The sequence below is a fragment of the Littorina saxatilis genome, linkage group LG12, assembly GCF_037325665.1.
Source record: "Littorina saxatilis isolate snail1 linkage group LG12, US_GU_Lsax_2.0, whole genome shotgun sequence".
NCBI lineage: Eukaryota > Metazoa > Mollusca > Gastropoda > Littorinimorpha > Littorinidae > Littorina > Littorina saxatilis.
This window is the reverse complement of record NC_090256.1, coordinates 16,523,695-16,536,353: the sequence shown is the minus strand read 5'-3', so window position 1 is coordinate 16,536,353 and position 12,659 is coordinate 16,523,695. Positions and strand designations below refer to the sequence as shown.

General features: G+C 42.6%; 1 protein-coding gene and 1 long non-coding RNA gene across 2 annotated transcripts in view; both read right to left on the bottom strand.

Moving 5' to 3' along the window:
- Positions 1-3,328: 3,328 nt before the first annotated feature.
- LOC138981370 (uncharacterized) lies at positions 3,329-6,594 on the bottom strand. The gene is made up of 2 exons (XR_011460622.1): positions 3,615-6,594; positions 3,329-3,584 (listed from the first exon to the last, which is right to left on the bottom strand). It is a non-coding gene; the product is annotated as an uncharacterized lncRNA (long non-coding RNA).
- Positions 6,595-9,080: 2,486 nt separating this feature from the next.
- The window catches only part of LOC138981369 (uncharacterized), a 16,420-nt gene continuing 12,841 nt past the window's right edge, over positions 9,081-12,659 (bottom strand). The window contains exon 4 of the mRNA XM_070354262.1: positions 9,081-10,770. Within this exon, the coding sequence (XP_070210363.1) occupies positions 10,579-10,770 (192 nt within the window). The 3' untranslated portion in view covers positions 9,081-10,578. The remainder of the gene's footprint in view (positions 10,771-12,659) is intronic.

The window sequence follows — 12,659 nt, the reverse complement described above, 5'->3', positions numbered from 1 at the left end:
AACTTTCTGAGCGTGTTTTTAATCCAAACATATCATATCTATATGTTTTTGGAATCAGGAACCGACAAGGAATAAGATGAAATAGTTTTTAAAACGATTTCGGAAATTTAATTTTGATCATAATTTTTATATTTTTAATTTTCAGAGCTTGTTTTTAATCCAAATATAACATATTTATATGTTTTTGGAATCAAAAAATGACGAAGAATAAGATGAAATTGTTTTTGGATCGTTTAATAAAAAAATAATTTTAATTACAAGTTTCCGATTTTTAATGACCAAACTCACTCATTAGTTTTTAAGCCACCAAGCTGAAATGCAATACCAAACCCCGGCCTTTGTTGAAGATAGCTTGGCCAAAATTTCAATCAATTTAATGGAAAAATGAGGGTGTGACAGTGCCGCCTCAACTTTTACAAAAAGCCGGATATGACGTCATCAAAGGTATTTATCGAAAATATGGAAAAAAAAACGTCCGGGGATATCATACCCAGGAACTCTCATGTCAAATTTCATAAAGATCGGCCCAGTAGTTTAGTCTGAATCGCTCTACACACACAGACAGACAGACAGACACACACACACACATACACCACGACCCTCGTCTCGATTCCCCCCTCTATGTTAAAACATTTAGTAAAAACTTGACTAAATGTAAAAACGAAAGAGTTTTGCTTGTCAAATGAGGAAATGAGACATTTAATCAAATAGCAACCTTAAAATAGAACGTTTTGTCCGACAGTTTTTCGTTCGTTTGTGTGGTGCCAACAACTGGTGAAGTTCCGTAGTCAACCCAGTACACTGCTGTATCGTCACGACTTTAAAGCGCATAGTGCTTTTAGTTATGCGCTATAGAAATCTCCTTAATAAATAAATAAAATGTCATCTGACCAGCCAGGACAAATGTTCAGGAACCTTAACGTCCCACCGCGTTATGCTTGGGATCCTTGGCTTGCTGGTAACGTTTATGTGGAGCGCGGGGTTTAAAGCCGACAGTAAATAAATGACAATATGTGGAGACCATAATAGGGAGGTTTAGAGAACATAATTTATCAAACGTGTTTGGCCTTGAGCTGAGAACAAAACAAAGGAGAGCAGAATGGTGGTTCACGTGCACCCACACATTGCGATAGGAGTTTGAGCAATAGCACACGAGACAGGCGGGATTTGTGAACACGCATCTCGGGGTTATGGTGCAAATATTACAGCAATGGATCATGTCGAGACGACACTCCAATTAAAGGTTCAGACACCTTGATAGTTGTACCTCACGGCAACTACAATATTAAATGCGCGTTTTTTTCAGACAATGCTTAGTTCTTGGTTGTTGTACAAAGAAAAGTAAGAAGTAAGTATTTCTTCATCTTTGTTCCTGGAGATCCCTGTAACATTGAAATACATCATGTGGGCAGTACTAGTCTCAATTTAAATAAAGGGCTCACACTTTCAGTATCACAAGACGGATGGTTTTTTGCACAACACGTTACCATTGGAGTCGTTTCACGGAGCTGGTGTACAGTTTATGACGTGAATTTGAAGTGTAAAGGATAGCCTACTTCAATGTAAACCTATCTGTGGCGTTTTACATTAAATTTGGGGCGATCACAACCATTTACACGGAAAGGACGCTGTCTTTAACAACGAGGCTGGCATGGTTGCAAAAGGGAACCAATACGTTGGAGGAGGGAGCTGGGGGGGGGGTGGCGGCTGAAGGGGAATAAGATGTCAGTAGAAGAAAAGGAAATGATAAATCTGACCACTCGATCATCTCACGGCGCAGGTGTGAAGACAAATCCGGTATCCCAGAATGCCCAGCATCCAATGACGCAGCACAAACAGGTGAATAATACAGATGACCAACTAGCGTGACACAAACTAATAGTTGTGACAGAATGGTTTCACTAGGTACTGCTGTCGGGCGGGGAGGGGCACACACACACACACACACTCACACACACTCACATACACACACTCACACACACACACACATTCACACACACTCACACACACACACACACACACACACACATACACACACACACACACACACATACACACACACATACACTCACACACACACCACACACACACACACACACACACACACCCATCATTTTGTCAACACCGTACACGATGTGTCCGCATTGTTGCACAACCAGGCCAGTGGCATGAGTGGACAATATCTGCATCCCACATTAACCGTTGACAGAATCAGGGCACTGTACTGATATATGTGTCAGCTGGATATGAGAAATGGCTGAGAGGAGATGATCTGTGTACTAATTAAGTCTGAACTAATTAAATCAGGGCGCTGTACTGATAAGAGTCAGCTAGACTTGAGAAATGGCTGAGAAGATAATTATGATCTGCGTACTAATGAAGTGCGGACAAAGTCAAAGCGCTGTATATGGGTCAGCTGAACGTGAGAATTGACTGGAGGTTGGTGTGTCAGGGATATGCAATAATTAGGGTCAGTGGGGAGCTTGTGTCTCACAGTGTGTGTATGTGTCTGTGAGTGCGTGCATATGTGCGTGCGTGCGTGTGCGTTTGATCGAAATTTAACATTTTTTTAAAAACCATGCAAGCATGAACATGAGCGGTCCAATCCGGCTTTTAGATCCTGGTTTTCTTTCTTCTTTTTGTTGTATAATCATTGCGTTCCGCCTGCTTTGCTTAATCATACATCGTGCAATCTGTGTTCAACTGTTTCAAATTATCAGCTTGTGTTGATTGTGATCAAAACCAAACATGATCATCCTGAGCCACGTGGACATTATCATCCACCCACGTTCCGTTTGTGAAAGGAGGTTTGTTTGTTTAATCAGCAAATATTCCATGCTCGTTTCGTGTGAATTATTTCATCGACCATTTTGTCTGTCAGACTGCGATGAGTGTACATTGGCCAAACAGACGCAATGCGACAGTAACAGCGCCTGCAGGTTTGCGAAGGAACAATGACCGTGCAGTTCTTTGATTGCGCCTGCTTTTTCACCTTGAAATCAAACTGGACGTCTGCCTCTTTCAAAGAGCGTGCGCGCGCACTCACTTACACCTGCAGACACACACATACATGTACGCACTTACGCTAGCACACACGCACGCACGCACGCTAACGCACGCCCACACGCACACATACACACACGCGCGCATGCACACACACGCACTCACGCACGCAAACACACACACACACACACTCACACTCTCTCTCTCTCTCTCTCTCTCTGTCTCTCTGTCTCTCTCTGTCTGTCTCTCTCTGTCTCTCTCTCTCTCTCTCTCTCTCTCTCTCTCTCTCTCTCTCGGAACGTAATACCAAATCAACAACACAAAATAACGTCAACAGAATGTATTCAAAGTTGTGTGTTTTTAAAAAAGAACAAAGCACCACCAAACTGAAATCAAAAAACAAATGACACACAATCGGAACAAACTGAAATCAGAACACGCACACAGTAATAGCAAGGCCCAGTGAGCGAAATACCTCAATCGTCCTTTCTCTGTGTCACAATGTTGACAATGGAGAAAGGAAATCAATCACAGTACACTATACGAAACAACAACAAGAAAAAGAGACGTGCTGTAGTAGTCTGATAGAGTGAAAGACGTGCTGTAGTAACCTGACAGAGTGAAAGACGTGCTGTAGTAGCCTGACAGAGTGAAAGACGTGCTGTAGAGTATAGTACCCTGACAGAGTGAAAGACGTGCTGTAGTAGCCTGACAGAGTGAAAGACGTGCTGTAGTACCCTGACAGAGTGAAAGACGTGCTGTAGTAGCCTGACAGAGTGAAAGACGTGCTGTAGTAGCCTGACAGAGTGAAAGACGTGCTGTAGAGTATAGTAGCCTGACGTACGACGGATTGACGTACGAAGCTGTATTGTCTCGGTTAAAAAAAATGCAGTGCGTTCAGTTTCATTCTGTGATTTCAACAGCTTGACTGGGGCGGGGATGTAGCTCAGTCGATAGCGCGCTGGATTTGTATCCAGTTGGCCGCTGTCAGCGTGAGTTCGTCCCCACGTTCGGCGAGAGATTTATTTCTCAGAGTCAACTTTGTGTGCAGACTCTCCTCGATGTCCGAACACCCCCGTGTGTACACGCAAGCACAAGACCAAGTGCGCACGAAAAAGATCCTGTAATCCATGTCAGAGTTCGGTGGGTTATAGAAACACGAAAATACCCAGCATGCTTCCTCCGAAAGCGGCGTATGGCTGCCTAAATGGCGGGGTAAAAACGGTCATACCCGTAAAATTCCACTCGTGCAAACCACGAGTGTACGTCGGAGTTTCAGCCCACGAACGCAGAAGAAGAAGAAGAAGAACAGCTTGACTAAATGTAGTAATTTCGCCTTACGCGACCTGTTTTCTTTTCTTTTTCCTCCATGCACATTCTTTTTTAATCATTAGTTTTCAGAGTAAGGGGGGGGGAGTGAGGAGGGTATGGAGTGGGTTTTGTTTTGTTTTGTTTTTCTTGTCTATTTTATTGTTGTTGAATCAGCGGTGAATTCATTTGACAAACGGCACCTTACATTACACAAACTTAACAGAAAAAGAACGAAACACTTTGAACTTGACAATAGTGAAGGTGTTTTTGTTTTCCAACAGACTGCTGGAGCGTTGGCGATAAGGGGTTCCTCCTCAGTGGACGCATGAATGTTCAATTGCAACACTCAACAACAACAAAGAAGAATGGGGAAAAAACTCAAACCACAATCGCACTCACACCGGCACGCCATGCATTCGTAATACTGAGTTGTGTTGGAGATCGATCCCAGCTGAGACGAAGAGAAAGAAAGTGGCACTGAGCCCAGACGGGCTGTTCAATCGTCCATGCCGAGGGGCTAATACCAGGTGAGGACAATCAAAGCAGAACTGAGATGTTTCACACAAGTCTTCAAACTTTATTGACCAAGTTGTCCACATGCAGGAGCTATTACTAGCCTGAAATGCATGAAAAACACGTTGGGATATTTTATTTTAATTGTTGTTGTTGGTAGTGTTTTTTTCGTTTTTGTTGTTGTTGTAAAAAGGTGTTTACCTGGGTCTGGTACCAAAAAGAAAACAGAATTTGGTTAACAAATTCCAGAAATCTGTTCTCGCCATATTTTCGCACTGATTCGTGGTAATAAACTTGCGACTTACACATTACAGGCCACTATTGAATTTCTTTTTGAAGGCTGGAGCGTGAACTGTCTTTCCTGGAAGCGACCCAACTAAAGCTCATGGTGTTTTGTTTTTTTTAACAAATGGGACAATAGATTGCCATCAGAATACCGCGGAGAAAACTAAATACAGAAACACATGAATACAAAATGAAATAAATTAGAAATACAAAAGACTATTGTAACAGTGATCTCTCTCTCTCTCTCTCTCTCTCTCTCTCTCTCTCTCTCTCTCTCTCTCTCTCTGTCTCTGTGCCCCGTAAGCACCTACACTAAACATGGCAGGTAGGAACATATATGAAGTTTCGTAGCACACACATGAACAATCCACCATTGTGACGTGTCACTCCCAGTACAGAATGGTTGACCAAATGCAAACAGACATGCTTTGTTCCAACAAGGAACGCTTTGTCAGGACCAAATGACATTTACAGACGAGTAATCTACTTTCACGGCAATTCTTGTGAGTAAGAAAACATAAAACATAACGCATGTGAATACTTGGAATGAAAACTTTCAACAGCTTTGGTCATGATAGTGACTGTTTCCATACAAAGCAGTTTTAACATCATGTGTGGATGTCTTTTTTCTTTTTTTTTGTGCAAAATCTGACTCTTACAAGAATTATACGAGTCCAAAACAATGTATCATACGCAATCCTGCTAAAAATACACACGAACATTTTGCTGAAGGATTAAAGCCTGTGGTCATATTGGCCTTTTATATATGTACAAACAATTGCATTGCAAAGTATTATTGCCTTAGCGATTATTCCAAACAACCTCAAATTCGAAAATAGTACTTGAGAAACAACTTCAGGGAGTAATAACGAAAACAAAGAAATACAGCAAGTCCCCTACCGTTGGGCCAGAGACCCGCTTGCACTGCACTGCAGCTCAGTAAAATAGCAGAGTGCCTGACTTACAGAGGATTCAGGCGGACGGTCTGCCTAGGGCTAAGTGCGCCAGTCATCATACGGTCTTGGGACAGGGGGCTTGCAATAACCTCAGGAGATGCTTCTGTGCTTTTCTCCTTTCTTGTCATCAGAACATCTCGTGTGAAGCAAACATCAGGTATAGTTATTTGATCTCCTCCCGACCGACCTCCCCCCCCCCCCCCCCATCGGCTCTCCGGTCAGAAAATACGAAATGCAATAACCGGAGGGGCTGATGTAAATGTGTGTGTGTGTGTGTGTGTGTGTGTGTGTGTGTGTGTCAGTGAGTGTGTGTGTGTGTGTCAGTGTGTGTGTGTCAGTGTGTGTGTGTGTGTCAGTGTGTGTCAGTGTGTGTGTCAGTGTGTGTGTGTCAGTGTGTGTGTGTGTGTGTGTTTGTGTGTTTGTCTGTAGAATAGGGTAGGGGGAGAGAACTGACGAGGCCTGGCCGTAGGTGGGGATAAGTACTGGTGTCACGTCATTTACAGAAACTGTCAACTGTCAAACCCCCCCCCCCCCCCACCCCCACCACCATCACCACCACCCCCAACCCCGGAGGGGCTTTTTGGACCGACCTTGGAAGGAGCTGGAGTAATAATAAACTAACTAAGGCCCACACCGTTAGCATTTTAGTCAGGTAAGTAACACACACTACCTCACTCTGCACTCCCTGGCTTCCATTCCAAGATATCGAGCCCTGCAAAGACAAACTGACCCTGCCCGGAATAACTGTCCTCTGGCCAGCTCACACCCTTGCGAATAATGCGCGCATGTGCTATAATACTTTCTTTATTTGGTGTTTAACGTCGTTTTCAACCACGAAGGTTATATCGCGACGGGGGAAGGGGGGAGATGGGATAGAGCCACTTGTCAATTGTTTCTTGTTCACAAAAGCACTAATCAAAAATTTGCTCCAGGGGCTTGCAACGTAGTACAATGTATTACCTTACTAGGAGAATGCAAGTTTCCAGTACAAAGGACATTTCTTACATACTGCTTGACTAAAATCTTTACAAACATTGACTATATTCTATACAAGAAACACTTAACAAGGGTAAAAAGAGAAACAGAATCCGTTAGTCACCTCTTACGACATGCTGGGGAGCATCGGGTAAATTCTTCCCCCTAACCCGCGGGGGGTTGCTATAATACTGAACTGCTTGTTCAAACAACATGTACATGTACAGTCGATTAAAGCTGTGGTCTATTTATGACTTTCCGGGACTACGAGGTTGAAAAATAGGGATAAAATCATGTACAGAATTCTGTACAGCAAACGCTACCTATACGGCGTGTATGACCTCGAGAGCTTCAGTCAACGCTTGAATTTTGCAGTGGTAACATCCGGTTTGCTCTCTCAGAGCTGAGCATATTTGTCAAGAAGGATCGCGCAGAAAAAATAAACGACTTGGCAGGGATTCGAACTCGAAGGCCTCAGGACCTCGAATTGTCGGGGCCGAGGTCCTAACCGCTAGGCCACTTCACCAGTGTTGTCAAAGATAAAATAAAAAAAAGATAATTTTATATCATTCTACACTTGAATTACCATTCATGCGTTGCAAAAACGTTAAAATTTGCCTTTATTTGCAAACATGTTTCACGAAATCGCAGTACATGTTTACACCGTCATGCCGACATTCGCACCATGCAAATAGCTGCGATATCTCTATTTACAACATGCAAGAAAAATGACAAGAACAGTAATTGAATCTCTCCAAAGCTCTGTGCAGTTGAAAACAGACATCTAAGAAATAGTTATACATGTATTCACTTCTGAACAATGGGCGGATAGAGATATAAATCATGCTGCTTCAAGAATAACATAACATGAATTTATATCAATGTTTTTCCTTCTTTTTCTCAATTGGCGCAGTAGCCTAGTGGTTAGGACATGAGACTCGAGGTCGAGAGTTCGAATCTTCGCCGGGGAGTTTATTTTTTCCCCTCGATCTCTCTTGAAGATAAAATATGATCAGTCTTGAGAGAGCAAACCGGATGTTATCCCTGCAAAATTCAAGCGTTGACTGATGCTCTCAAGGTCATACACGCCGTATAGGTGGGGTTTCGGGTAGCGTTTGCTGTACAGAATTCTGTACATGATTGTATCTCTATTTTTCAACCTCGTAGCCGCGGAAAGTCATAAATAGACCACAGCTTTAAGTGAGGGAACTGAGCTGTTCTGTTTGCCCGTGCTGACTGCTAACTGGGTTTTTCTTTGTCGGCCCCAGTCAGTCGAAGGTCAAGATTGTCGCCCACACTTCACTGTACCCCCCGCGCAGCGCAAGTCATGGCGAGGTTAAAAGTCGGACTAAAAATATACAGCTGTGTAAAGGGAAAGAGAAAGACTGAACTATTTTTGCTTGACAGTTGTAGTTACGAAGAGCGGCATTGTAGTATGTGAAACATGGCGGTATCAACAGCAGATTTCCATTCAAGTATGGACCTCTGCCAGCATTTTTGTAAACGGTGTTTACAGCCCAAACCTCCCCCTTCACAACATAAATGTATACTCTATGCGGCCGTAGCGTAAGCGCTTTTCTGCTTTCATCTTTCTTCTGTTTGGTTGTTCACAGTTTAGCTGTCACTTCCTATTTGTTTGGTGACAATGTCACGAAGGTCAGTTCATAAAAAATATCAAGACAAACACGGATTTTCAGCGCGCTTAACATTGACGTTATGCTCTCTCTCTCTCTCTCTCTCTCTCTCTCTCTCTCTCTCTCTCTCTCTCTCTCTCTCTCTCTCTCTCTCTCTCTCTCTCTCTCTCTCTCTCTCTCTCTCTCTCGCTCTCTCTCTCATTTAATGACTGCTTCAGATGTGTATATTTGCATATAATTTGCTGTGTGTGTGCCCACACACGTGTGTATCTGTATGTGTGTGTGTGTGCCCGTGTCCTTGTCTGTACGTGTATATCTGTGTATGTGTCTTGGTGTCGTTTGACAATGTTTGCTTAAGTTATATCATCTTTCCAAGCTATGTTTTCATGATTATGTCTCAACATTTGGCAGGCTCTTTCTTTATTTTGCCTCACTTATTTGCATGTGTAGGCTATGTTTAAAGCCCAATGTATCTCACCCTTATTAATTTCGTTTTATGCACCAATTTCATTTGTCTGAAAATTGTCAAAATCAACTCATTGATTAGAACAATAAAACATCCATCCATCTCTCTCTCTCTCTCTCTCTCTCTCTCTCTCTCTCTCTCTCTCTCTCTCTCTCTCTCTCTCTCTCTCTCTCTCTCTCTCTCTCTCTCTCTCTCTCTCTCTCTCTCTCTCTCTCTCTCAATTGCTGTACCCACTATGGGCACATCTCGAAACAGCGAGCAACCTAGGACGCGGCTGTACTGTACAAGCATGAATAATGCAAGAACTGAAGGAAGTACTTTCACCTGCGCGTCTTTTTTGTGTGAGAACGTAAAACACCCTTCAGAACACAATACTGTCTTTTTCTCTGAACCCAAAACACGCTTCCGAACACAATACTGACGTGTCGAGTTCCCATACCTAGTTGTACAAGTAGCAAACACAAAATTAAATGGTTCATCAATAATATTATGGAACTTGTAAAATATCTGTCATAATCACAGACACCCGTTCTAAACACAATAGACCATAATCTTACACACATTTATAAATTAATCAGTATACACAAAAGTTGCCTAGATGTTGAATTGCAGCCCCGTTTTACATAAAACAATAATTTGGTTTGTGATTTCGACAAAAAATAAATGCAACATTTGGTCAGGAAATTAATACGCCTAAGGATCTTAAAACAAAAAAAACACACAAAAAAAACAAAAATGAAAAAATTGAAAAATTAATATCGTTTTTGAAACAAGGGAACAACATTCTAGTCTCAGCAGTGATGTAAGAGCATTTGTTACTCTAATTGTTTCAACCTTCAACTTGTCATCTGTCCCAAAACACGGTTGACAGTGAGTTATGTCTCCAATGTCTAACTTCATCCTTGCTGGCCTACCCGTCACACGGAAACAATGAGAGCTGCGTGTAATCATTTGCCGGGTGTTGGCTTGCAATCTTCTTTGTTGTTGTTTTTGGTGGTGTTGGTGGTGCTGTTTTTTTTTAATTTACTGTACTTATTGTTCTTGGAACACCTGAACAAATTGCTGTCACGGTACAATGATTGGTGGCCAAAATCTTATGTAAACCTGAGGTTTATTTGGAAATGAATTAAAGAGTCCGTTTTTTTAGATTGTAGAATCTTCCAAGAGAGGGTTTTAATTTTCCTCATGGGAACAAAACTTGGCCTTTCATGATCATCGTCAGAACCTGACACTCTATGACCAGCAGCGTTGCACACTGACCTTTGCACGTCATTACTGAACAGTGACAATGTTGAGAACAGTCCTTCAGCTGTGAAAGAATGTCCACATCCATCGCACAACAGCATCTCGTCGGAATGTCTGCTGGGTATTGACCCCCCCCCCCCCCTTCACACACATAAGCACACGTCTCAAGTCAAACGTCATTGGCCAATGTTCACGTGGTGGCTTCAGACCCACTACTGGAATGACTGTTGGCACTTCCGGCGATGCGCCTGGCCCACATCCGGTCGGCATCATCCTCACCCGGAAGTATATGAATCTCCTTGACCTTGGTTTCGCGAGGACCATGGCGGCTGTTCAGCTTCCGGCCAATAAAGCGGAACATCTTCCGCGTGTCCTGATTCAGCTGTGAGGACAGAATTCATTTGGTTAATTCTTTTGTTCAAGGTTGAAATTTACTTTCATGAGTACCAAGAATCACCATTTGACTGACATTGATGTAACATTAAATTAACCATATGCTAATCTAGGACCTACGGAGACAAAATTGTGTATTCTTCATAATTATTTGGATAACCGCTTTCACCTGCTTCTCCACAAAAGAGCGGGATGGGGATGGGGCAGGGCGGGGTGGGAGGGGGGGGGAGAGACAAGACAAGACAAGACTATGCTTTTTTACATCCAGCCCTCGTTGAAAGAGAGAGAGAGAGAGAGAGTATGTGTCAGTGTGTCTGTGAGTCTGTCTGTGTCTGGCTTGCTGTTTGACTGTTCCTCTGTTTGTGTCTGTCTGTGCGTAGGCTTGTGTGTGTGTGCGTGTGGGCGTGCGTGCGTGCGTGCGTGTGTGGGCGTGCGTGCGTGCGTGTGTGGGCGTGCGTGCGTGCGTATGAGTGCATGTGCGCGTGTGTGTCTGTATATATATATTTAAATGGGTGTGTAGCTTTCTGTCCGTCTATGTCTATGTGTGTACATACCTATATGTATGCTGGATTGAAAAGCAGCTACACTTCTGCAATGGAGATGTCAAGTGACCGATGTCGGAATCAACATGAACGCCCTGCATAACCGCTTTGTGTGCTCATGTTTTAGCGGTAGGAAATGTTGATAGGAAATGTTAACGGTGGGAAGTGTTGGTGGGAAGTTTTAACGGTGGGAAGTGTTGGTGGGAAGTTTTAGCGGTGGGAAGTGTAAACATGCTCTCTTCCCATTTACCTAACCAAGTTATGAGTTCTATCTGTTGGAGAAGTAAACAGAATAATAAAATAGAATGAAATTTAAATAAAAAGGCGTGTATAATTCTATCGATCGACAGCTTTTGATGTTTGTTGTTTTGTTTGTTGTCGGTTTTTTTAAATCAAATTCCAGTACCGTTTGAATGCCAAATATCGTAGATATACGTGATTTTTGCAAGAACTAAACGCTGTACACATTTTTTTTAAATCAAATTCCAGTACCGTTTGAATGCCAAATATCGTAATATATACGTGATTTTTGCAAGAACTAAAACGCTGTACACATTTTTTTTAAATCAAATTCCAGTACCGTTTGAATGCCAAATATCGTAGATATACGTGATTTTTGCAAGAACTAAACGCTGTAGGTGCGCACACAGGGAGACACAAAAAAAAGGCTAAAATATCAGGGACACAGTCATTCTCGAGCAGCACCTTTGCCGGCTAGCACAAAATGTCGTTTAAAATCAGTTGACAATAATCGTCAAAGTGCTCTACATATTCACGACCGTTTATTCGATGTCAAAGTCACCTAGCGCCAGTCACAAACATAACACATGTCTCCAACAAACACTCATTCACATGTCAAAGAGGGTCGGCACAAAAATGCGAGTAAACACTTCTACTAGTTCTAGCGTCCAAAATAGCCAAACGTATAATACCTATCAGAACGCTACAAATTAAGCTGAGTGTGTCTTTGATCATGGAAAAGTGGGGTTCAGTCCAACTAAGAATGCTATAAATGCTTTCGGCACGCCTAGTGTGTTCCAGTAGTGTCAATGCCCTTCACGCGTGAGATGAAAGACACGTAACTATTGACACTGATGTATGTAGGTGAGACAAACACACGGTGCGAGACTACCGCTGCACTCTTCTTTACAATGTGGTTGTTAACGCGTCTCGCTGCAACGCACAAAAGTGCTACTGAAAGGCTGGTTAGTTGTTGGGTTGGTTGTTTTACTTCCAATGTTGGTTGAGGTTGATAAATAGGGCCTAGCGTGAGAGATATGTGTGTGTGTGTGTGTGTGGTTAGTTTCCTATATTGTCTGTTTTTGGTTGTTTGTTT